We start from the raw sequence: 26,312 nt of genomic DNA, 5'->3' as shown, positions 1-26,312 counted from the left end.
GATGAAAACTTTACAAGATGAGACAATTTAGTTTTTCTTTTTTTTCTGCATGTCCCCTTTGCTCAGCTAGTATCCAAATTTGTACAAGCTGCAGGGGAAACAGCGAGTGAGAAGACCACTGTGTCTTATTACGCAAACAGCAAACATCCATCACAGAGGTGTTCCCTATTGTCTCTAATTAACGGTGCCTCGCTGCAAGTGTCTGCAAGTACAACACTTCCGTGCCCACACTTTGCTCCCAAAAACCAAACGCCTTCGCTACGCCGCACACTACGAGGCCTTATTATTTGTGACTAATGACCGGTGGCATGGCTGGGTCTATATAACTGCTATGATGATGGCGGAACCTGTGTGGGTGCTTGTGTACACATCTGACATCTAGCAACAGTGCACAAAAGTCTATGATGGATGATTTGTACATACTAATGTACCCGCAAAAAACACAAACGCCACGAGATAGTGGCTGAGTAATAGTCTCCTTTGTGCACATATTCCTAAATGTAAATGTTGTTGTCCTAAGTGGGGCTGGGAGACGGATTGTTTATGCTATTGTCAGGTGAATGCCTGATTGGTTTGTTTAATGTCTACACTTTCTACACACTCTTATTGTGTTGAATCGAGTGTGAATGAGGGCACTGGTCAGAAATGACTACCGTGACTTAAACGATCAATAAGTCGCGAGCTATTTTTATTTAAGTCAAACCAAGGAAATGTATTTGTTTTCTAAAATCACCCATGTCGTCTTTTTAAACATGAATCCACATAACATTTCTGCAGGAACAACAACACATGTACAGTCATCCCTCGTTGGTCACGGTTAGTTGGTTCCAGATGGGACCGTGATCAGTGAATTTCCAAGAAGTAGGATTCCTTATATATAAATTAAATATTTTTGTAGTTAGAGCATAGAAAACCTGTTTACGACCTTCTGAATACGGGTTTAACATTACGAGAGTCCTCTGGACATGAAATTACACTCCTATTACGTAGGAGTTCTCGTAGCTCACGATGTGATCATCGATCAAACAGCAGCTAACATCTTTAGCATCTTCAACAGAAGTTGAAAGATGCACCGGCAGCCTACAAGTCAAAAGTATGGATGCATGTCGGGTTTTACAGTACTGATGGTGGAACAAAGCTGGAGAAGGTATTTGCTACATGCAAGAACTGTTTCACAAAAGTTACGTATACTGGAAACACAACAAATATGCGCAGCCACTTGCAGCGCCATCACTCAGAGCTAGTAAGCCAAAAAGCCGTGGCAAGACCACCGTGGGGGCTCTACTTCAAGCAAAACTCCCTTTCAACTCTCCCATGTCAAAGTCGATCACTCACGGCATATCTGTGTATATGAACCATGATGTTCTTTACATATCTTTAATAGTAGTATCGCAGATTATCGTAGATTGATTTCCTGACCAATATATCGATAATCGCTGTATCGTCATATCGTGAGATAATCGTTACCGTGAGGCTTGTATCGCGTATCGTATCGTATCGTGAGGAACCCAGAGGTTCCCACCCCATCCACCAATGTACTCTCACATCCAAAGTCTCCTTAAAGAAGGCACCTCATCCTCTGCAAGTTCTACCAGTGATACATGTTATCTCTAAAAAGTAAGTCAAATATGTTTTTGTCTAAATTAAGGTTCCTTTTTTCATACCGTATAGCCAGTAGCAGGGGTGCAGCCAGGGATTCTGGGTCCCATGAAAAAAAACACGTTGCCCCCCCCCCCCCCCATTGATTAATTACTAAATTCATTAGTAATTACCTATTTTTTGGCCCCTTGGCAATCAAGGGACCGTGGAATTGTCCTGACTTTTCCCCTTTATACGGTACCCCGGGCCAATAGCACTCATTATAAATAAATTGAAAAATGTATAATTAATCCACGTGATCGGTATCGGCCGATTTCAGTCCTGGATGATTGGTATCGGAGTCAGCAGCATAAAACCCTGATCGGGGCATCCCTAGCAATAAGAGTAAATAAGCCATTTCAGACATACATAAGACATCATATAGACTCACAGGTGAGCATTGGGAGAGTTCCTTGTCCCTTTTTACATCCGGTTTCTGTAACGTACTTTAAAGCGGTGGCAACTGTCTCATCAACGTAACGTTACTGGCACCTAGTGACCAGTGTAGAACACTACATATCACAACATGTCGTTGAATGCCTTATACGGTCATCCCTCTCTACATCATGGTTCGAACATCGCTCCCTCACTTTTTAAAACCGCTGTTTCGTGGCTGACAGTGGCCTATTATTAGTCAAAAATATTGAAAAGGCATAGGTAGTATCCTGGTCACAAGGCGTCAGTAATGTTACATTGATGAACATTACACCACATTACATTGCACTATGGAGTCTGAAGCCATGGATGCAGAGTGAAAAAAGGTTCTCCTCCCATTCCGTCCTGAAGCAGCAAAACAACCCCAGACCATCACACTACCACCACTATATATTACTGTACACCTTCCAAAAAGTTAAACTTTTGTCTCATCAAACCACAGAGTATTTTCCCAAAGGTCTTGAGGATCATCAAGCAGTTTTTTCGCAGTATTTCTGGCCTTAATATTCTTTTTGTTCAGCAGTGGTTTTGGTCTTGGAACTCTGCCATGCAGGCCGTTTTTGCCCAGTGTCTTTCTTATGGTGGAGTCATGAACACTGACCTTAACTGAGGCAAGTGAGGCCTGCAGTTCTTTGGATGTTGTTGTGGGGTCTTTTGTGACCTCTTGGATGAGGCGTTGCTGCTCTCTTGGGGTCATTTTGGTTGGCCGGCCTTGCACACTTACACACTTACACACTTACACACTTACACAGTTACACATTCCGTGTGTAAGTGATACATTTTTGGTTTCTTGTCCTTCTTCCCCACTCATTTTCAAACCCTTTCTTAAAGTGATAGTTTTTTGGGTTTTTTTGACATGAAGTTGTATGACATCCCCATCAGCAGTGTAGTGTATCAACAATGACTTACCTCCCACTTGGTTCCGTGAGTCCAGTTCTGGTTGGATTTTGGAAACATTAGTTATTGGGGTTACTTAAGTAAAGGGTTTGGGTTTTCAAAACAATATGCGTTTGAAGGAGCCATACATTTGCATGAGAAAAATGCCTCCTCGAAAAAATTTGTGAGGTTTGATTTTTTCGAGGAGGCATTCTTGTCATGCAAATGTACTCTTTTGAAGGCATATTGTTTTGGGAAGCCAAACTCTTTACTTAAGTAGCCCCAGCAACTAACCGGTACTACGTTTCCCATCACCAAAATCCGACCAGAAATGGGCCTACAGGGCCAAGTGTCACTGTTGATGTACCACACTGCTGATGGGGATGTCATACAACTTCATGTCAAAAAATCCAAACTGTCACTTTAAGTTAAGAATAAATAAGTTGGAGGCTAACTAGTCAGCTCGATAGCTTGCTATGCTTAAAGCGGTGGTTGTTTCTTGTGTCCCTGTAGAGGTCCCGTAGACTGCGTATAAGAGTTGCGCAATGTGGTGTAAACATCGTGGTGTAGTCAGAGTAAGGATGGATAATAGACTCACGTTGATGCCATGCGATCGACCCACATTATGTTCGAGATATTACAATGACAAGGAACTTTCCCAATGTTAGCGCTATTATGTCATATTATCGCTTATCATGTCTACTATATTAGGCAGTACAAGTATAAGAGGGGTCACATGAGGTCACAAGAGGGGTGTTACTTCATGTCTACATGGGTCTAATAAGGTTTTTAGAAGGTCATAAACAGGCTTTCTATGCTCTATGAACTATGAAAATATTACATTTATAAATATTGAATCCTACTTTGGAACCGATTGCAAGGAACCGATAAACTGTGATAAATGAGGGATGACGTCATGAAACTAGCTCTTCAAAGCATTAAAAATAATGCAACCAAAGTATTGCTGAATGTACTTTTTTATCACACAGCATGACCAACAATATTGTTTGGCTTTTGTAACAAACCTCTGTGAGTCAGGTCCCTAATGCTATAAAAGATCCAATAAAATACAGAATTGGAAAAAATGGGCGTGCAAAATACTTTTAGCGTAGGACCAATCACTTGACATGGGTATGGATCAATTTGTGGTGTGATTTAGAATATATGACATTTTTTTAACAAACTCTCTTCAATGCAATAGTAATTTATTGACGGTCCCTAGTATAAACAACCAGCTGTTGAGCAGCACTTCCCGTGCGAGCTCCCCGCACCATGACACAGCAGTCCAGGCACAGTGAGGGCTATGTGTGCATATGCACATATAAAGTCATGTGGAAAACACCCACTTGCAAATGACATCTGTAGCGCCCTCTATGGGTTGTGCTACAAATGCCACGGTAGACGAAATAGCATACATGCAATACAGATATGCTTAATGTTTTACAATCATGAGCAATACGGTCAATGACTTATGGACAATTAGAGTCGTTTTGCTTGATGGCGGCCATGTTTTCCAACCAATCTTTTTCAAATTTTACACACGTGCTTCACGGGTCGCTAAAAGCGTGTACCAAATGTTGTGGTGATTCGGCTAAACAACCTAAAGATACAGTCAGTGTTCGGTATAGCGCATTGAGCTGTGTGAGAAATTTCAAGTCAATAATCAAACTTTGTGGTTTAGTAACAGTGTATTTGTCAAGAAAAGTAATAGCACAGGCCACGCAGCAACAACACCTCCTCTGACAAATTTTCACCCTTTTGTGTGCAACGGTTCAGGCGTAAAGAGTTATAACATGGACTATGTGTGCGTGCGTGCGTGCGTGCGTGCGTGTGTGTGTGTGTGTGCGTGTGTTGACGTGACATTGCCTTACACAGACACACAGAAATACATTCATTTCTGAATCTGTAACAAAGCTAAATTAAGAGATATCACCAGATAGCCCGTATGCAAATCAGTAAGCTGTTTCATTATTGGATTACCTACACACACACACACACACACACAGTGGTTGCTAATTGCCAGGTGGTGGAAGATAATGTGCGATTTAATGGACTGATGGATTTGTTTTTGTTTCGGTCACCCACCGGTGAACAGCAACATCTGTAACAGGAAGCATCTTGCACACATACGCCGGCTACACTGCCAAACACACACACATAATGCGCCTGGGGACAATGGTGACATGAGACTGATAGGCGGGAGCACGCAGGCTTTGCGCGATGGTAGGAAACGATGCATATTTGTGGACGTAAATCAGAGCATCGCGTACATGAGATAGTGCTAATCCTCAGTAACAGCCTGCCTCATGAGGTTGACAAGAAGGCTGGTGGGGTAGGTCAGAATGCGTATATGACGAGCCCGCAGTTTATCCAGTGTGTTTACCAGTCCCACTGACAGCTACACCGCAGCTTATTATTGGCCTTGGAAACCTCCGCACTGCAACCGCCAGCAAGAGAAACTCTGGAGAGTCCGCACTGCCGGCGGCGAGACACATGCACGCTTTCCAACAAGTGGGTGTTGTGGCGTCGAGTGCAGCATTATAACAAACTGGAAATAGGATCTGCGCTGTTGAAAAGGGGCTTGTAGTGGTATGAAGGAACAGATTAGGCAGGTTATCCTGCAGGTTATCTACCTTTTGAAAGCCCCTGTTCTTTTACATCAGGGCTGTCCAAACCTTTACTTTTACCATATTTCCTATGACATTTTTCTCAATTATCTTTTTTTTTATGTTTCCTGAGTATCCAAATACTACTTGGACATTTTTTCAGTCATTTTTTTGTTGTTGTTTTTGTTTGTATGTTTGTGTTTTTTGGACAAACTCCAATATATTTGTAGACAATGGATTGAATAAGTTTAAGATCCATTTTATAAGCTACAGGTTTTTTTTAAATGGCCAAATAATTCCTGGCTAACTTTTAATTTTAATATATTTTTAAATAATGTATTTAATAGTAAATGCAAGGAAATGATCATTTCAAATATACAGTATTAGATGGAGTAGTTTTTTTTATTAAAGAGTAAAAAAGAATAAATAATAAATTAAAGGCAATCATAATTTCAAATATAATAGTAGAATATGAATACAAAATTTTTAATACTACAATCTCCAATTTAAAAAAAATGACAAATTAATTTCTGGATCATTTCAAATTTGATATATTTTTTTTTTACATTTTAATTGCAGATGAGTGACTGCTAATTTTTACTTTTATTTTTTGCTTAATTCACAATTTTATTTAAAGTATTTATTGTTAAATATCCAAATCTAGACAAGTACTTTTTTTCAGACTGCTATGTTGTTTGGGGATTTTTTTGTGCGTAACTTGCAGTTTTGTTGAAATTATACTTAAATATCCAAATCGAGGATTTTTTTTTTAATGACTGCAACATTTTTTTTTGCTTAATTTGCAATTTTATTGAAATTATTCTTAAATATCCCATTCAATGTTTTTTTTTTTTTTTTTTTTTTACTGACTGCTCCATTTTTTTTTTGGTTAATTTCAATTTCATTGAAATTACTCTTAAAGATCCAAATCCAGGTGAATACTTTTTTTTAACATAAGCAACATTTTTCTTGCAACTCTTTGTTTTCTTTTCATCATCCTTCGTAATGCTGTGGTTAAATAATTTAACGTTAATTTGTGTTTATTTTTACGATAATATGGCGCCGGCCAATAAGAAAACGGGTTGCGGCCTGGACTTTGGACACCAGTGCATTACACCGAGCAAAAGGTGTCATGTCATTGCAGTGCAGTGAGGAAGAGATGAGGCATGTCCACTGAGATGTAGCGTTCTTTAATTAAGCAGAGTTGGAAGAAGGTTATGTCACTGGGGGGAAGATTGGCAGAGAGCGCAGGAATCAGGAGGGTCAGGTTACAGATTAAGCTACTCTCTCATAGCCTTTGTCTGCACATGCAACTAATACACACGGCAAGAAAGACACTTAATGACATCTAACGTTTAATAAGCCATATTAAAGGCTTCTTTTCGTCTTCCATCTATCATTTCGCACACACTACTCCTCTAAAGGTCAAGTGATTCTTGCAAGGAAAGATAAAATGCATCAAAGGAAACTCCTTCCACTGAAGCTAATATTCTAGTGTCTGGGCATACACACTCACCTAGCACAATCAAAGACACACAAAAGATGCATTCTTTTCAGTCACACAAGCTTAACTCTCACTTCTACACAAACTCAAATTTCTAGAGGGGTGATTGCGATATAGTAGGGATGTCCCGAGCCGATCTTCAGGATCGGGATCGGCTGCCGAGCCGCTGTATTTTGCAGATCGGATAATATCGGCTTCCGCCACGACATAGGCCGATCCGGTTGCCGTGTTAACGTTCGTAACTCTGGCCACACTCCAACATGTTAGGTTGGATGCACCTCAAAGCTGATTGACACTCGACTCACGCCACCCGAAGAAAACGTAACACCACCATGCGGACATGTCCGCGGTGTACCGTGGTGAAGCTAGTTTCACGTTGGACGTTGGATATTTGGCTCCGTAGCTACAGCGGTAGTTCCCCCTCACTGTGTTCGGACTGCTGTGTCATGGTGCGGGGAGCTCGCACGGGAAGTGCCGCTCAGCCGCTAGTTGTTTATACTAGGGAATGTCAATAAATTACTATTGCGTTGAAGAAAGTTCGTTAGAAAAATGTCGTATATTCTAAATCACACCACAAATTGATATATAACCATGTCAAATGATTAGTCCTACCCTAAAAGTATTTTGCACGCCTGTTTTTTCCAATTTTATCTTTTATTGGATGGACTTTTATTGGATCTTCTATTGGATTAGGGACCTGACTCACAGAGGTTTGTTACAAAAGCCAAACAATACTGTTGGTCATGCTGTGTGATAAAAAAGTACATTCAGCAATACTTTGGTTACAGTATTTTTAATGCTTTGAAGAGCTATTTTCAGGACCATATTCAATTCCACAAATTCATATTTGTAACAAAAGAAAAGGATTGATAATAGATCGGCTCGGATCGGCAAGACTATGAAACAAATCAGATGGGAAGCCAAAATATGTGGACATGGGACATCCCTACTATATAGACTCTGTGTACTTTCATTCTGGGCTCTTCTTGGCTCCAGCGCTGTAAACAAACATGTTCAATGACTGCTTCTCTGATAGCTAAATAGCTAAAGAAATAGCTTTCACAATGCTTAGTTAAAATAGTATACCATGGAGTATGTCGAGTGGAAATGCTAGCAGGTCTATTATGGAAAAGAATTGGATTACATTGGAATGGTTTATTGTTTGCTGGCTGCAACCAGCAGAGGTGCTGTTGAGTCAATCTCAACTAGTTTGCTGCACTAGCATGGAAACAGGAGTTGAGAACATTCAGGATGAGAGCTTCCTGACTGCATTGAAACTAATGTTTTCAAAAAAGGACAATTCATTGACTAATTTATCAAGGAAGCCCTACCTGGAGCATAAAAACAGAAGCCACAGCAGAGGTGACTAGATCGGGAATTGCTGGAAAAATCACCACAAGACTGTACTGTATATTCATACTCACAGGCTGTTTTCGTGTTTCGAGTGCTGTTCATTTCAAACGGGGTGCCTATTTAACTGAGAGCCCCAGGCCACTATTTGAGGAAAAGTCCCGCATGTCTGGCATATCCATCCTGTCATAAAAAAGTAAAACCCGCTGACTTGTAAGACTGTCTGCTAAACACTTGGTTCATTCTCCTCCAAGTAACTTTTCATATTGTTTACATCTTTAATAAGCGCCGTCATAAAAACGCAGGAGAGGCAGTTCATCTCTTTATCTTAAGGGCGCAATAAAAGCACAGAGGAGGTGAAAACAAACCAAGAACATCGTGTGTTTATATCTCTGGAAAGGAAACCAGCGTGGATTCCTTGACTTTGCATGTACTGTAAATCTACGTACCACACTTTCGTATACGTACGTGCACATCTTTCCTCTGGTGGCTAACAATGGAAAAATAGCAATAATTACACGTGGCTTAATTTTATTAGTTGTGAACATTGAGTGAAGAGAACAGCACCGTTCTTTGTTTTAATCTATTTTGGCATAACCGCAATTTACTTCAAACAATAATGATGAAGTTAAAAATACTACACACCCATCCATCTTCTATGTCGCTTATCCTCACTAGGAGCCTCGCAGGAGCCTAGCGAGTGGCGGGGTGCAGTCAATCGCAGGGCACATAGAGACAAACAAACACTCACATTCATACCTACGGGTGATGGATCATTTAGAGTCTCCAATTAACCTAACATGCATGTTGGAATGTGGGAGGAAACCGGAGTACCCGGAGAAAACTCACGCACGCACGGGGAGAACATGCAAACTCCACACAGAGATGTCCAGCGGAGATTCGACGTGGCCAGCAGGCTAACCACTAGGCCACCGTGCGGCCCGTTAAAAATAATAAATGACCATCAAATTTTCTCACATTTCACAAGCAGTTCGCCATGCATGTCGACGTCGACTTAAGCAGACACTTTTTAGTAAGAATAACACGGTGGATGATGACTTTGACGGGCTGTCGACATGACACGCCCCTCGGGTGGTTGGGCATCTCCCACATGCACAACATGGGAGGCTTTGGCATGACTTTAGTTGGTGACTTTGAAGGTTTGTACGTCAACTGGGCCAAATGTGGGCCGAACGAATGACATCAGGCCAGCCCACCACTTCAGCTCAAAGTTTTGCAGACAATATTTTTGCAGCAGATTCCTAAAAACAGCACAGCACAGCGTTCTTGTCATATAGCGGATCTTTGTCAAGCGTTTTTGCAAAAGGACCTGAAAAACAGCAGAAAGCTCCTGTTATATCGAAGATCTTTGACTTGCAGTATTCTAGCCTTGACTAGAATATTTACAGTAGGACCTTAAAAACAACAGAATGGTCATGTTACATATAGAGGACCTTTGGCTTGCATTTTTTTGTTGTTGTTTTTCAGAAGGTCCAGAAGGTCCCTAAAAAATGGCAGAGCGCTTCTGTTGTGACTTAAAAACAGCAGAGTACTATTTGTTTATTTATTTGCAGCACGTTTAAAAAAAAAACCAAAAAAACGACAGAGCACTCCTGTCACAAACAGGATCGTTGATTTGTGTTTCCGCAGCGGGTCTTTAAAAACAGCACAGCACGTCTGTCATATTGAGTGGCAGTAGGTCCTTAAAAAACGGCTGAGCGCTTCTGTCATATTGAGGATCTTTGACTACTTTTTGCAGTCGGTCTTTAAAAACAGCAGAGTGCTCCTATTAGCTACGGAATCTTTGCCCAACTGTTTTATCTATTCTTTTTTTTGCAGTAGGTCCTTAAAATACAACAGAGCACTTCTGTCATAGAGAGGATCTGTGGCTGGCATTTTTTTTTGTGCAACACGTCCTTAAAAAATGGCACAGCACTTCTGTCATGCTGAGGATCATTGACTAGCATTTTTACAGCAGGTCCTTAAAAACAGCAGAATGCTTCTGTCATATTGAGAATGTTTGACTCGCGTTTTTTTTTTCAGTCCATCCTTTCCTACTGCACAGTGCTCCTGTCATTATAGAGGATCTTTGACCAGCGTTTTTGCATTAGGTCCTTAAAAACAGCGTCACTCTCCTGTCTTATGGAGGATCTTTAGCTATAGTGTTTTTGCAGTAGGTCCTCATAGAGGATTTTTGACCAGATTTTTTGCTGTAGGTTCTTAAAAACAGCAGAGCTCCTGTCATACAGAGGATCTTTGACTAGCATTAACATAGTGCCTGTTTTAATTTATGATTTCCAGACTTTATACGTGACTACATTAGCCATTTGCGGAAGTAAAAGTGTAACATATACAAAAAGAGAAGAGAGGTCCGGTCCACGGTACATGCTTTCTGAAAATGTGTTTCCCCTGAACAATTTAGTTGAACAACCCCTGTTTAGACTTAAATAATGTAAGAATTGACACTTAAAAAAACCACTTAAATGAGTTAACATTGGAACATTGGAGTGCACGTAGACAAGAAAAGGAAAGGTCGGAGATGGTTGGAGCCAAAAGCAGAGATTGAATGGTGACACTGCTACAACACAATGAGGTCAGCATGAAGAAGTGCTCCTAATTGAAGCAGATAGAGAAGACACACAGAGACGCTTCTCTCTTCTTTCTGCTCCTGCATGGCCAAGCGTGGCTGATGTTGAAGGAAAGAATATGGAAAAGAGTAAATGCTTGTGCAGGGCAAGGAAATGGTCCAGAAATTGTCCCTTGTATAAAAATATGCAGGAAAACCTACAAATGCATGGCAGACTGGTGTGTAGATAACCACTATGTACCCCACTGGACATTTTCTAGGTTTTGTCATGAATTGGGATGGGATTAAAGCACCCTCTGCATTAGTACAATATCATCCAATCGTCAAAGCAGAGCTTGTCCAGTCATGAATACGAGCAAAAATTGGGTAAATGTGTCTGGGAAGTCACACACAACTTTGAACTTTAAACCGCTGTCACTGATGACATCACACAAGACGTCAGCATCAAATAATTAACTCTCTGCCGGAGAGTTTGCTTTTCATTGGGCTTTTTTGACACACTTGATCCTTAAGAAGACGCAGCCTCAACACAGTTAGGAGTTAAAAAGAATATAGCGCAGACATTATGTAAAGTAAGCTGTTTTATATTGGACGCGGTGGATTAGCGAGTGTTTTGCTGTTTGCTTAACGTCTTTTTACACTTGTATGACAGTTAAGAATGTTTTTTTTAAAAATCTGACGCATCAACTTTGCATTAATACTGTGTCATCAACTTTCTTTCCACACTTGGTGTGACATTTGGGAATGTTAAAGGGTCCTTATGTGAAAGGATTCTTATGAGTTCTCTTTTCTGTGTGTTCTGAAGATATAAAAACAGCTAAAAAGAGGCAGGTAATTAATGCATGTAATGGGACACACCTATTCCGCCTACAAAGACTGCGATTAAAACGCCTCCAAAAACCTCCAACTAAGTTTTATATACATGCTGCAACCATGTATTATTTATAAGAGGTACATTCACAATAACATGTAATGTATTTTGGCCATTTTTAAGCATTACCTGAACTTCCTTCCTTGGCGCATTGATTTCATATAGCAACATAGAAAAGGAACACCTGCACCGGATATTAACTTTTCCAAACTCAAAAATAAAAACACAGCAGCAATGGAGGTACCTCCAATATGTAGCGTTACCTTTCGGGAGTGGCCTGATACATTGTGAGTGAGTGTGTGGTGAAGCTAGTCGCTAGCCGGCTTGTAGCTAGCCGGTGTGGTGTAGCGAGGTGTCACTACGGCAGTAACGTAGTTCTTCAGCGTAATGTCGCTGTAGCTTGGTTAATATGCACGTCACATTGTATGTAAATGGGACGTTGCTGGCGCTTTTTGGAGGTTCTTTCAGAAGGCTTTATATAAGTGTTAAGAATAAGTATTTCCCATTACGTGCATTCTTAGCTGACTCTTTTTAGCTGTTTTGATATCTTAAAAAAAAGACGTGTGTGCATGTCTGACATAAGGATTGTGTACGATGGGCAAAATTCGCAAAAAAGCGCACTTTTCCTTTAAAAATATGAGATACTTGAGGCGCATCAACGTTGCATTATGACTTTGCCATTAAAAAACGGGTGTTTTATTGTCTCTACATTTTAATTTTAACACTGGCCAGCTTCTTTTTACACTTGCGTGACTGTTAAAAAGGTTAACAACATTTGATGCGTGAGGCTCTTCTGTGACGTGACTCCACTCCAACACCTTAGAACTTTGGCAATAAAGTTCAGACGGAGTGCGTTTTACAGTAACATTAACAGCGGCTCACTTCTTTTTACAAAATGTTTGGCAACTCTTCGGCAGAAATCAACTTTGCATTCCCACTTTGTCACGAAAGCAAAGGCCGAGTGATTTATTGCTTCTGCATTTTAACATCAACGCTGGTTAACTTCTTTTTACACTTGCGTGACAGTTGAGAATGTTAAATCAGACGCATGAGGCACTTCTATGGCGGGAAACAACTACGTCTGATTTGAATATTAACACTAGTTAACTTCTTTTTACACTTGGGCGTTCAAATGTTACTTAAAACTTTGTTACTTAATGACTTAGTCATTACAGACAAGCCTGAGTGTCGTACTGTTTCTACGTTTTAATAGTAACACTGGTTACAGACAAACAGACCAACTGGTTACACTTTTTTAAATGACTACTAATAATAACATAGGTAATAATGATGTTTTGTGCTTTTAATTATACTCAAAGACGTAGAGGTTAAATGTTACTTTTTATATGTTACTTTGTATACATTAAATGTTACGTTTTAATAGTCAAATTGATTCACTTCTTCTTGCACTTTACACTAAAATAATAATAATATTAATAATGTTTTCAACTTGTGCTTTTCAAGACACTCAAAGTTGCGTAACAGACTAGTTAAAATGTTACCTAAAACACAGCATGTACCGATGATAACAAGTCTTAAATACAGACAAATTGGAACGAAATGGGTTCGACCTTTGAGGTTCCACTGTACCATTTTTGGCCCAAATTGAGATCTCAGAATGTGAGCAAAGACCTGCACACCAAAAAAATCTCTGCAGCGGACGCAGCGGATGGATGACTATAAATCCAAAGTATCCCAATGGGATGTAATAAAAGCAGAATGAACTGGCAGGGAACGAGCACAGCAATAACTAATACTCCCTTCCACGCAGACACAAAAGAAGCGGAAATAAAGGTCTTACTGGATGTTGGAGCTGTTCCAGTATATGGAGTGCCTGTTGGCGGACACCTGGAGCAGGTTGGCCCAGGTGAGAGTAGTTAGCACCCAGAGAGACAGCGGTACCAGAGCCATGCTCTCGGCTCCCCCACCCCTCCCTTCGGTGTCTTGGGGCCGCTCTCTCGGTGCCTTCAGCCCACCAAAGAGCGCCACTCACACATCCCAGCTAACGCCTGCCAGACAAGAAAGAGGGCGAATTAAGAATCAATCTTCGGAAAGACTGCAGCTTGCTAGGTTATTAATAAGTGCTGTAAAACTCAAAAGAATATTGTGATGTAAAGTAGCACACTCATAACTAGTCCACTTTTTGAATGTGTATGGTTGGACGTTTATTTAAAAAAAAAAATGGTGGTCCTGACTCCTGGTCCTTTCTCACCGGGTAAAGCTGCCGATGAGTCCGTCAGAAGAGTGCGGGTGGCGGGGACGGTCAACGAGGGAGGTCGGTCTTCTTCCGCCGTGCATGCAACGCTCCAGTAAAAGGCTGAAGAGTTGCCGACGTGCAAATTAGGCACCGGTGATAAAATTATTAAAAAAAAAATAAAGCAAGTCCAACTTCTTTATACTTGATGCAGCTTTTTTTGAAATATATATTTAGATTTTCCACGCATGAATTTCATCCAAGGCTCAAGTCGACGACAAGAACCATCGCTCCCTCCGATGAACTGCCTGCCTTCCTGCCTGCCTCCAGCTCCTCTCCTCCGTCTCCCTCCTTTTGGCAGGCAGCGCTCGTTCACTTTCCTGGCTCCGCCCACTCCTTCTGACGTCACAGACGCAGTCCACCAACGTGGTGGCGAAGCACATCGGGTATTGCTGCCACTTCCAAGTTTTCGTCAAGCACTCCACCTATCATCTGCCAGATATGTCTGACTGCAAGCCAGCAGCCACATCTGGAGCACATTTTGCATCTTCGACACGCCCCCTACTACTACTACTACTACACACACACACACACACATACTGTATATTTGCAGAGCTGAAAAACACCTGCACTAACACTACATTTTTACTAAAACGTGTACACATATTTCTCACTTACAAATCAAAACCTAACAGTTGTCAAATGCGTGCCAAAACAACAGGTGGCGCTGTCGCCCCTAACCCTGGGCATTTTAGCCAATCAGAAGCCTGAAGAAAGTTCCACCTAGAAAAGGCAACATGATTGGGAAACCAATGACAGGGGAGACAATACAAGACATACTGGAATATAAAACTAACAGAAGACAGTGGAAACTCGGTTAGTGTCCGAGTGCTGGAACCGGAAGTTACGTTGCCCATCTATGATGTCATCAGTGGTTGGTTTGGTTTGCAACTTTCTTTGGCTCCATTTTGCGTTACAGTCATGAGATGAGAAACACTTTTGCATTCAAGAAACAACTCACGTCAAAACATGGAGGTGGTGGTGGTTGATCTCCCTGCCACATTGTGTCTTTGGGGACAGTCACGTCAAGAATCACGTCTTCAATGAAGGTAAAAGTAACCTTAAATGTTCATGTATCCCTTTCATTCATCATTCATCATCATGTATTTACATGCATTTCCAATTGTTTCAGTATGTCAAACTATTGTTTCAAAACTATAAAAACGTGCTTTGTGTTAAGATTTTTGGATTTCTGGAACGGATTAATTAGATTTACATTATTTCTTATCGGAAAAAATGATTGGGTTGGTGTCTGTTGCGGTTAGAGTCAGACTTTCTGGAAGGAATCAATGATGCCAACCAAGGTTCCACTTATATACACCAAATACAATAAAATACTGCCAAAAAACAACATCTTTTATCATCCATACTGTATCCTGAAACATTTCTGCACACAGACTTCTGGCAAATTTTCACCCTGAACGGAAGTTCTGAACAGCGAAGCCTTTTTGTTCAACATCAGTCACCTCTGACTTGACAAATGGACGAAAAATTAATAATATATATATATAATTATAGTAACGTCTTGGTGGTGGTAGTGCCATGGTCTGGGGCTGCATGAGTGCTTCCAGCACTGGGAAGCTGCGGTTCATTGGAGGGGAAACATGAACCCCAACATGTAGGGTGACATAGTGAAGCAGAAACTGGGCCGCCTGCCCGTTTTTAAAAAACAATAGGGAGCCATGATGCTCAAGTGCTGAAGGTGAAGGAGATGGAGTGACCAAGTATGTCTCCTCCACACCTGAACCCAAATGAGCATCCTCACGGAAGGAAGGAAGAAGGAGGAGTGCAAGGTGTGTAACATCCACCAGACCCACCAGTGATGTCATAATGGAGGAGTGGAAGAGGATTCCAGAGACAATCTGTGCAGCTCAGCTCAATTCCATGCCCAAGAGGATTAAGGCAGTGCTAGATAACAATGGTACTCATACTACAGTAAATATTCACACAAATTGGACAGGATGAGGTGTAGTCACTATTGCTGTGAGCTATTTGGACAATAATCGCTGTATGTTGATTCATTTTGAGTGGAGAGTAAATCTTTACTGCTTTACAAGCTGTACGCTGACTACACTAAACTACATCTAAGTTTCATTTCTATAGTATTTTCCATTCACATTAAAAAGTGTTTCTTTGTAATCCGTCTGGTCCACCCCTGTGCACGCCTGGGGTCCATCGAATGAGAGTCGAGCACAGTAGCCATCGAGCTAAAAGCCCGAGCTGTCAACTCGATGTCATGTGCAACTCTTGAGGCGTCAGGCAGTGAGGTTTACCGATGTACCTTCGCACCAGCTGCACCAGCTGGCATCCGTTGCATCTTGATCGATCCGCTGTGGATAATTTGATTCTGATAAAACTGTTGCTTACAGGCAGGCTTTGGTGCCACATGAAGTCCACCTCTATCTGCCGCCTCCGTCTCCTCAAAGGGTTACTTTAAAGCTGGGCAAAATGGATTCACGACCTAATACACGTCCGCATGGCATAAGGTTAGGATGAACTAGCTCAAGCCATTCTCTCATTTGCCGTCTCCGTCCGCCACGACTCCCACAGGCGCTCGGGTGTCGTGACAAGTGAAGGCAACAGCGTGATTCAAATCATTTGCACTCGGTGACCCCAGGTGCCCTCTCCAGTTGGGAGGACATTGTCAATTCTCCACTCATTCATTACAGTTTTCCCTTCACTTTGTCACCCCGAGTTAGACATTAATGCAGTGCGTCCCGCCTGTGGAGACCTGGTAAAAGCTTCAGTAATTAGCCTGGCCCCATCTTCTCTCACCTCCACTGTGGATGTCTACGTGAGGGAGGCCACACATAGACGGAGTGGACAGGAATAAGTTTTTTTTGCCGCCTGCTGGGAATGAGTTGGTTAAAGGGAAGACAGAATGATTTATTGGGAGAAAAAAAGAATAAAGGAAATAAGGAGAAGGAGGGATGAGATGCCATGGGGGGGATCCTTCTGTCTTCTTCTCTTCTTCTTCTTCCACAATGCAAACTTGCTGCAAGCACTGCTGTTTTGCCTCCCCCTGCTATGTCTCTGGTGGTCTACCTCCCTCCTCTTCCCTCCTTCTTTAATGAGGACTCCTCTCCCCCTCGCTCACTCCATCATTTCGTGTCTACATGGAGCCTCATCCACCAAGCACCAAAAAATTTCATCACCCAGCGCTGGTGGCATCGCAGTTGTGGCAGTAACTTGAATCTTCTCTGGGATTTTGTTGCCTTCAGCCCAACATGAATAGACAGATGAATAAAACAGTCGAGGGGTGAAGTTTTTTTTTAGAGAAACTTTAACCCCTATTTTTTGCAGCGTTGCAGACAAGAAAATCAATGGCAACGTCCTCTGGCTGTGTTTTCATATTCAAGAAAACAAACGTCTCTCATCATCAAGCTCTCAGATGATGTACCTCTGAAGTCTATCCCCTGATTTACAATTCAGAATTTGATCAAAATGTGCTTCTAAAGTCGCACCAAACCGTCATCGTTCTGTAAAAGCTGTTGCTTCTCTTTAGCTTGTTTTACTGGTTCTCTGGGCCGCATTGCTATCAGACAAAATCACGTAATTTAAAAGGTTCTCAAATTGTATTAAAAAATAAAAGCAATACATTTGGTTACAGCGCTGGACTAGATCATCGATGAAAAGGATCAATCAAGACCCCAGAATGAAACTACGCAGAGTCTATATATAGCAGTTGCCGCACCTGTCAAAAAAGTGGAAGTTAAGTTTGTGTAGAAGTGAGAGTTAAGCTTGTGTGTTGTGAGAACAAAGCATCTATTATGTTTCTCCCTGTAGTGTTTTGCGTAAGTCTGATTGTGCTATGTGAGTGTGTGTGTCAAGAAGGCCTTCTATGAGAATCTATCAGACTTAAAAATGCATGGATAACTGGATGTACATATGTGCACTGCAACCAATCATGTCGTTTTTGGCATTGTGCCACTATAAAAGTGGAATTGGGAATACCCGACCGTGATAAGTGAATTTCCCTAAAGTAGGATTCCTTATTTATAAATGGAATATTGTTATAGTTAGAGCATAGAAAATTTGTTTATGTCTTTCTAAATATGTTTTATAACATTATTAGAAGCCCTCTAGACATGAAATAACACCCCTATAATCATCTTTGTACTCGGATTAGCCAATATAGCAGACATTATAGAGTAGCTAAGATCAGAAGTTGATCAAACCAACAATCTTACATTTTTCCCTCTTTCAGATGTTAATGCGTGTGTAAATGGATAAACAGTTGCTCGATGTGACAAATTTGGTATGCTTGTTTTGACACTCTCTGTTATGACTGAAACGTTTGCTGATAGTTTTGACCCTGGGACGGATTATTTCTATTTCCAGTGTTTCCTGCTGGATAAACATTTTTAGGTCAAGTTAGACATGAAAAAATCCCAGATAACCAATGTTCTAGTTTTAAAAAAGGAAACTCAGAAGTTGATGGGACCAACAATCTCGCATTTTCCCTTTCTTAGGGCCTATCCACACTAAAACGGCAAAGTATTTTATCGTTTCAGCATGTCATCCACACGGAAACGGCGTTCTCGGTACCCTGGTATTTTTTTGAAAATGACTTTCAGAGTGGGAAATTCTAAAAAAAACACAGACTTGTCGTTTTCGTGTAGACAGCCAAAACGAAAATGATACCATACCATCACGTGACCAGAAGCCAAAATAATATCTGAATATTTTGACGGACATGACTCACCCCGGTCGACGTTCTCCTGATATTTTGTTGTCTTGTAGTCCAAAATGACCTGCAGAAGTAATTCCACTTCTCGTAAGTCTAGATGAGCCTTCGTAAGCGGAAAACAATGGATTTATGTGCAAACGTTCTTTCTTCTTCTATGGTTTGGTGTGTCACGTGGTTCCGTCTGTGTGTCTGTTCACAGGTGTGCCTTGTGTATTAGTTGACCCGTTCCCTACTGGATGCAACTATTTACTAATCCGGCACAGTGTGGACTCAAATTTCTTCCAAACCACCAAAAACAAATAAATCTCAGGAGCGTTCCCGTGTGGACAGGGCCTGAGATATTAATATGTGTGAACTGTAAATGGCTAGACAGTTCAGCGATGTGACAAGTATGGTATGCTTGTTTTGACAGTCTGTTGACAAGCTCTGTTATAAAAGTGAAATTTTGCCAATAATTTTGCCTCAGGGATGGATTATTTCCATTTCCAGTATTTTCTACTGGAAAAAAATCTTTTCAAAGTCCAAACAAATCAGAAGTCAAGTCAGACAAGTTGTGCAAAGTGACAAACGCACATGATGTGGTCGTTATGGAAAAGTTCCATTACAAAGCTCCATTATAAAAGTGGAAAGTTTGACCCCGGAACTGATTATGTTTATTTCCATTATTTGCAATGGGAATTTTTTTGAAAACCAAACAAATCATATGTCAAAATGGATTATGTTCATCTTCTGGGCTCCACTGTATTCCCCAAAAACTATTTCTGAAAGACAGCATTCCCAGGCACCATAAGCCCGTTTAGGTTCATCCGTGAATGGTTGTCATATGGGATTTTCCAAATAGTCCCACTTGTTGAATAAGACCTGGAAAAGGTTACTGCTCTTGGCCCATTTTGTAGGGAAATACTTCACTTGTCATGGTTCAATCCCTGCTAACAAAAAACCATCCGGGTCCAAAACGATAAACCTAAAAACGCATGACTGGGTTCTCCCAAAGCAAGTTGAAAAAAAAAAACATTCTCCACCTGGAGATCACGGCTGCTCGACTGTGGGGAGCCTGCTCCGGTTTGGCTTGTAAATATTCTGCATGGTTACATTTTTGACAGAGATTGTAAATCAGGTGCAGGAGGACAGGGCTGGAGGCTGATATTTGGTACCGTTCCCCCCACCCCCACCCCCGCCCCTTTCCAATAACAACACACCTCTTGCTTTTCCATTTGGTTTTGTTTAAGCGGGACATGTTCTCTTTCAGCAAGCGGCCCCTGTCAATTCTAATCGCCTGGCTGGCGGTGCTATTGGATTACGTTGGTGTTGGGTGCTTATTATGAGAAACGAGCTGGTGCTGAGTGCACGCGCCGTGACGCTGAGGCTCTTATGACATTTGCACCTCCGTCGCCGGGCAGCACATCTGTCAAACGCTCCTTGATGTTGCGACCTCGGAATCTAATCTTTGGTCACAAGTTTGGGGTGTTGGGGGCACCTCTCTCCCCGCAGGTTTCATATCCTTTTCAGGGCCTGTGGAAATAAACAATACATGTATGAATTCGCCATAGGAGGGCGTGCATGGGAATGGAAGCTGGCATTCTTGAACTTGCGAGTCTTTCTTTTCTCCGTGTCTTGGCCCGCCGCGCTGTTCACTGTTGTGTTAGTAAATTGTACTGACATACTCCCCCCCCCATCCTACCCCACCCCCACCACCCCTTCCTCCACACCTCCCTCCATCACGGTCCCTCTCTCCGAGTGACTGACACGAATTTTCAATCTCTCTGTTTACCTTCCACCGCTGTGCCTAAAACAACACTGAGGAGGAGAAGGGGAGAGATGGAGCAGTGCAAGACAGTGATGATGATGATGATGGGGGTGGGGGTGCAAAGATGAGAGAACAGGGCTTTCTCTGTGTTTTGGTTGGAGAGGAATCCAAGGGGGAGAGAAGGAGTGAAAGGAGGAGGAGCTGATACTTTTGAACAGTCACGCAAACTGAGCCAACGGGCGGGGATGGGGCACTGAACATTAAGAGTGCAATGAGATATACAGAGTGAGTACGGGGGAAGTGGGGTTGGGGGGGGGGGGGGAATTTATGGAGAGTGAGAGGACAGCAAGAGTGATGTGTGGCAACGTGGATTTTTTTTTTAAGACGATGGTGGAGCGCTAGAAAAGGGAGAGAGCTCAGAATAGATCGGCTCTCAGCAGCATGAAATATTGAGCGAAAAAGAGAGAACACAAGTAAGGGGCGTGCAGGAGAAAATGGAGCGTCTGATAAAGACAAATACAACTGTGTGTTGTTTGGGAGGATGATGAGAGCGGGTGACAGGATTACGGAACAATAGATGTAGGTGGACAGACACACACACACACAGATACACATATATACTGTATATATATATATATATATATATATATATAAGGGGTGGGATAAAGTATCGATACACTGCATGGCTATCCTTCACTGTGCAATATGGATACACCAGCATCAGCTGTCAATATTGTTGCCATCCAACGTCCAATAAGAACCTTGATTCTCCAACGATCCTGACATGATTCATCAGCTTTGCTTAAATATGGTACTGTACAAATGGTGTGTAATTATGTTCTACATTGTTCGATTTTTGTAAGCCAACAGTAAATTCGCAAAAATTACATTTATAGTTCATGGCACCACCCATGACAAACTAGCTCACAGCTCAGCCACATTTCCGGAAGTGACATCATCGGAGTGACACCTCTCAGGTAAAGCAGAGTAAACAAACGCTTCTCAAGGTTGATCGTCGACTTGGTTCAGTATATTTTTCATCAAAATAGTAGTGCCAAAACATTGTATTGCTGCTGGATGTTTATACTACCTGAGTGATACTGTAAAGTTTTTTTTTTCTATTCCAAAAGAGGAAGATTTAAGACAACAATGGTTGAAGCAAGTGCAGAGAACGAGAGACAGATGGACGCCCACCTCAAGTTCTGTTCTTTGCAGTGATCATTTCACTGATGACTGCTTTGAAAGAACAGCTTTCCAAGAAACATTTGGCTTGAAAGTACGGTATAAAGGCATTGTGAAAAAACGATGCTATTCCACCGGTACATAGGAAAAAAACAAGAGAATGAAGAACAAGCACTACGTCAAAGTTGGCACAAGAGAGTAAGTCATATCTTGTTTATATAACATCTTCTAAACACTATTCCAAACATCTTTTCACAGCAATATGTTTACTGTGTGGGGCTCCACGTAAACCTTGACGTGCGGCCACATATACTGTACAATCAAACAGGCTATAAAAACCCCTTTATATTCATTTAGAAGCCAATTTACAACAATAATTTCACTTTAAACAACTCCAGAGTAATTTACACTTACCATTCTGTCTTTTGGAGGTGACCAATCTTCATCTCCATTTCTTAAGGATTAAGTCAATGTTCTGCAAGTTCTCTATTTCATCTCCAAATGTTTCTTCCTCCTCAAAAACTATTGACACATCGCTCAAATCTTCTCTGTAATCACTGTATACATCCTCTGTCTCGTATACCACTATGTTTGTTTACCTGAGTTATAGTACCCCTCGCTTCTGGAAATTAGGCTGAAGTTTTTGGCTTCTTTGACCTTCTTTCCCACTCTATTTGAAACACTTTCTTAAGTTTAGAATAAGTACATTGGAGAGGCTAACTAGTTAGCTCAGTAGCTTGCTATGCTAGCGTCTGTCCTAGCAGAACTCCCATAGCTTGCGCACTGTGACGTAAACAAAGAATAATAGGACAATATTGGGTTGTTATTTCATGTCTACAGGGCTCTAATAATGTTAAAAGCCTTACTTAGAAAGTCATCAACAGATTTTGTAGGCACTGACTACAAAAATATTCATTTTATTAGTATTGAATCCAACTTTGCGGAAATTCACCAAAAGGAATGACTGTACATATAAAAGGACTTTTTTAAAAGTATTTTTACAAAATAAAAAAGTATCAAAATGGCCCACGCATACTTTGACTTTTCCTTATGCGGCCCTCCGTGGACGTTTGGACACCCGAGCCGTAAAGCTCATAACATTTAGAGAGTGACCTTACTAGACCCCAGCGGCAGGTGGTGCATTTGGTACCTAGGCCTTGAGTGGGTCAGAAAGAGGTTTTTTACACCAGACACAATGAGTATCAAAAACCAGTATAAAAATGACAGGAAATATGTGCCACAGTGAGGTTACAAACCACAGTTGCCCATATACCGTAGAGCAACAACCTCACTGCCGATGTGCCATACAGGCATTTAGAAAGGAGGCCGCAGCCACCGCGAGATTGCCGTGGATACAATATTTTACCAATATAAGTCACCTGATCCTTAGATACATAGCCACCAATACACCTGACTCACATTACTGCTAATAACTTGGAATTCGTGACAAATTTCATGGTGCTCAGCCAAATGTGACGAGCATAAATAGAACGGCTCGGTGATTAAAGGTTCAGAAAAGTCTAAAGATCTACACTACAGCATCATCTGAAGCAGTTCACAACCAATATTTATGTAATGACATGACAAAAATATAAAACCTTTTAAGGAAAATACATCTACTTACTGAGATTTCTCCTCGTGTGGAACAGTTTTGCTCTAATCAACCAATCAGGACAGGGGGCCTGCAAGCTGGCTTTGGGGAAAATTAGAAGTCTGATTGGCTAAAAAAAAAAAAAAAACATCCCCATTGCTACTTGCTACTTGTATGTGACAGTGACCTCTCCAGGATGTCTGGGAATTTGATTCTGAAGGCTCTGGGCAGATTACATTGATATGGCAACCCATAGAAGCTGAAATCTGATTGGACAAAAAAAATCAAACACACACATACTCTACTGGAAGCACTGCAGCCAAGAAACACGCTTCAAAGTGAAGACAATAGAATGTTGGGAATAAATGAATATAATTGAATGCAACAAATACTACAATTTGAGTTTGAAATGTAGGTAAGTACTTCTGGCAGTGGTTTGGCCAGCAGAGAAGGCTTTGCTGGGCCTGGCTGCACACCACTGCTCGACCCGATCTCAGCCAGGATGTGTGTATTGTGCTTTTTGCGCCACATTTTCATTAAAGGACATCATGCTATTTTTTCTTCTCATAATTTTTTTTTCTCATAACATCACTTTTCTATTCAATCCTCATGAAATTACAACTTCATTCTCCAAAGACTGCAACATTTTTGTCGCGTAAAATTGCAACCTATTTCGTGTAAAAATAAAACTTCACTCTCAAGAGTTTTATTGTCATATGCACAGTAAAACAGTTGGCTCTGCTATGCAATGAAATTCTTGTTCTGTTCATTCTCCCCCCCAAAAAAGAAAGAAAACAAAAGAAAATGAAAAGAACAGAGGAAACATTAATACCAATAAATTAAGCAACAACAGAAGAGACATTAATACAAATAAATAAATAAATAATAATGAAAGTGCTATGAGTGTGTGCGTGTGTTGCGTGCAGCGTGTGTGAGTGCTTCGTTGAGAAGCCTGATGGCCTGTGGGTAAAAGCTGTTAGCCAGTCTTGTGGTCCTGGACTTCAAACTCCTGTAGCGTCTGCCTGACGGTAGGAGTGTGAATAATGAGTGTTGTGGATGTGTGCTGTCCTTGATGAGGTTGTGTGTTCTTCGTAGGACTCTAGTTTTATAAATGTCTTGCAGTGAGGGGAGGGCTGCCCCAACAATGTTCTGGGAGGTCTTGATCACCCGCTGGAGTGCCTTCCTATCACGTGTTGTACAGTTACCGTACCAAACAGTGATGGAGGCGGTAAGGACACTTTCCATAGTGCATCTGTAGAAGAAACTCAGGATTGTGGTGGGCATGCCAAATTTCCTCAGTCTTCTCAGGAAGTACAGTCTCCTTTGGGACTTCTTCATAATTTGTTGGGTGTTGTGAGACCAGGTGAGGTCCTCGCTGATGTGTGTGCCAAGGAACTTGAAGGTTGTCACCCTCTCCACCTCAGTCTCATCAATAAACAGGGGTCATTGTGGCTCCTTTTCCCTTGTTCTTGGGTCGATGATCATCTCTTTAGTCTTATCTGTATTGAGAAGGAGATTGTTATCACGACACCAAGCTATGAGGTCCGCCACCTCTCTTCTGTATGACGTTTCAACACCACCAGTGATCAGGCCGATGACTGTAGTGTCATCCGCAAATTTAATGATGCTGGTGTTGTTCTGGGAGGCCACGCAATCGTAGGTGAAGAGCATGTAGAGGAGTGGACTCAGCACACACCCCTGTGGGGTCCCAGTGCTCACAATTCTTGAGCTGGATGTGCGATTGTGGACTCTGACTGACTGGGGTCTGCCTGTGAGAAAGTTAAACACCCAGTTACAGAGGGAGGGTGACAGGCTATACTTCCTTGCTGAGTGCATTGATTTCATATAGCAACATGGAAAGGAACGCCTACACCTACCATTAACTTTTCTAAACGCAAAAATAAAAACAAAGCAGCAGTAGCAGCAGCTCCAATATGAAGCCTTAGCTTTCAGTAGTGGTCTGAGGAACTGTGAGCGTGGCGCTGTGGGCGAGTATGTGGTGAAGCTAGTCGTTAACAGCTAGTACTGTAGCTAGCTGTCGTGGTGTGGTAAGGTATCAGTAAAGTAGTTCTTCAGTGTAACAATGCTAATAATAATAACAATGTCGCTGTAGCTTGGTTAATATGCACGTCATATTGTATATAAATACAGCGTTTTGGGTGCTTTTTTTGGCAGAGTTTTTTTCAGAAGCCTTTAGAGGCGGAATAAGTGCTTCCCATGACGTGCGTCCTTAGCTAAGTCTTTTTATTTGTTTTTATATCTTTAGAACGCACAGAAAAGAGAAAGACGTGTGTTTATGTCTTATATAAGGATTGTGGATGACGGGCAAAATTTTTTAAAAAGTGCCGTTTTCCTTATATAGTTCTTATTTACCTGACATAGAAAATAACGCAACGTAAATTTGGATTTTCTCTCTCCTGAAATGAACATTCATTGAAACAAATGGCTTTTCTCTGGATAAGGAAAGGATTTTGTAGTCACCTGAATAGTTATGTACACTTGGTGTATTTTTTGACTGTTTCTACACATTTCACTTGACTTGTAATTGTCTGTGTGGTGATATTATTTTCTATCAAGGCCAAAATATTATGATGATATTATGATGATCCCATATTACGATAATCCTCAATTATTCCCACCAATACACACACAGACAAGCAAATACATTAAGATGACTTCCGCATGCAAGAAAGACGGAGGAGAATTTGGCTGTGTTGAAAATATCACACTGTAGAATATGTTTCATCACTACTTGCACAATCCTAACACGAACACACACTTACACGTGCACACACACACACACACACACTTCCTTTGATCTCCCTACTCACTGATCTGCTCTTCTTCCATGTCAAATATTTAGGCAGCATATGGCAGGTTTGACGAAAATTACCATGAAGAAATGATTTTATTTATTTAACCTGCACAGCAGAACTTGGCCATGCCAGCGCATCCGAGGGCCTCACCAAGAAGACGATCCC

At 41.4% G+C, this 26,312-nt stretch overlaps 1 protein-coding gene across 2 annotated transcripts in view; it reads right to left on the bottom strand.

The window, feature by feature from the left end:
- efna3b (ephrin-A3b) overlaps window positions 1–14,563 on the bottom strand; it is a 113,021-nt gene extending 98,458 nt beyond the window's left edge. The window contains exons 1-2 of one of the 2 annotated variants that reach the window (XM_054780772.1): window positions 14,080–14,563; window positions 13,669–13,876 (exon numbers count right to left, since the gene is read on the bottom strand). In XM_054780772.1, the coding sequence (XP_054636747.1) occupies window positions 13,669–13,778 (110 nt within the window). In that variant the 5' untranslated portion in view covers window positions 13,779–13,876; window positions 14,080–14,563. The remainder of the gene's footprint in view (window positions 1–13,668; window positions 13,877–14,079) is intronic. The other variant, XM_054780771.1, reaches the window with a different exon arrangement.
- Between the last annotated feature and the right edge of the window lie 11,749 nt (window positions 14,564–26,312).

Source organism: Dunckerocampus dactyliophorus, chromosome 7 (genome assembly GCF_027744805.1).
Source record: "Dunckerocampus dactyliophorus isolate RoL2022-P2 chromosome 7, RoL_Ddac_1.1, whole genome shotgun sequence".
NCBI classification, from domain to species: Eukaryota; Metazoa; Chordata; class Actinopteri; order Syngnathiformes; family Syngnathidae; genus Dunckerocampus; species Dunckerocampus dactyliophorus.
The sequence above is the reverse complement of the archived record's forward strand: the minus strand, read 5'-3'. Positions and strand labels throughout refer to the sequence as shown.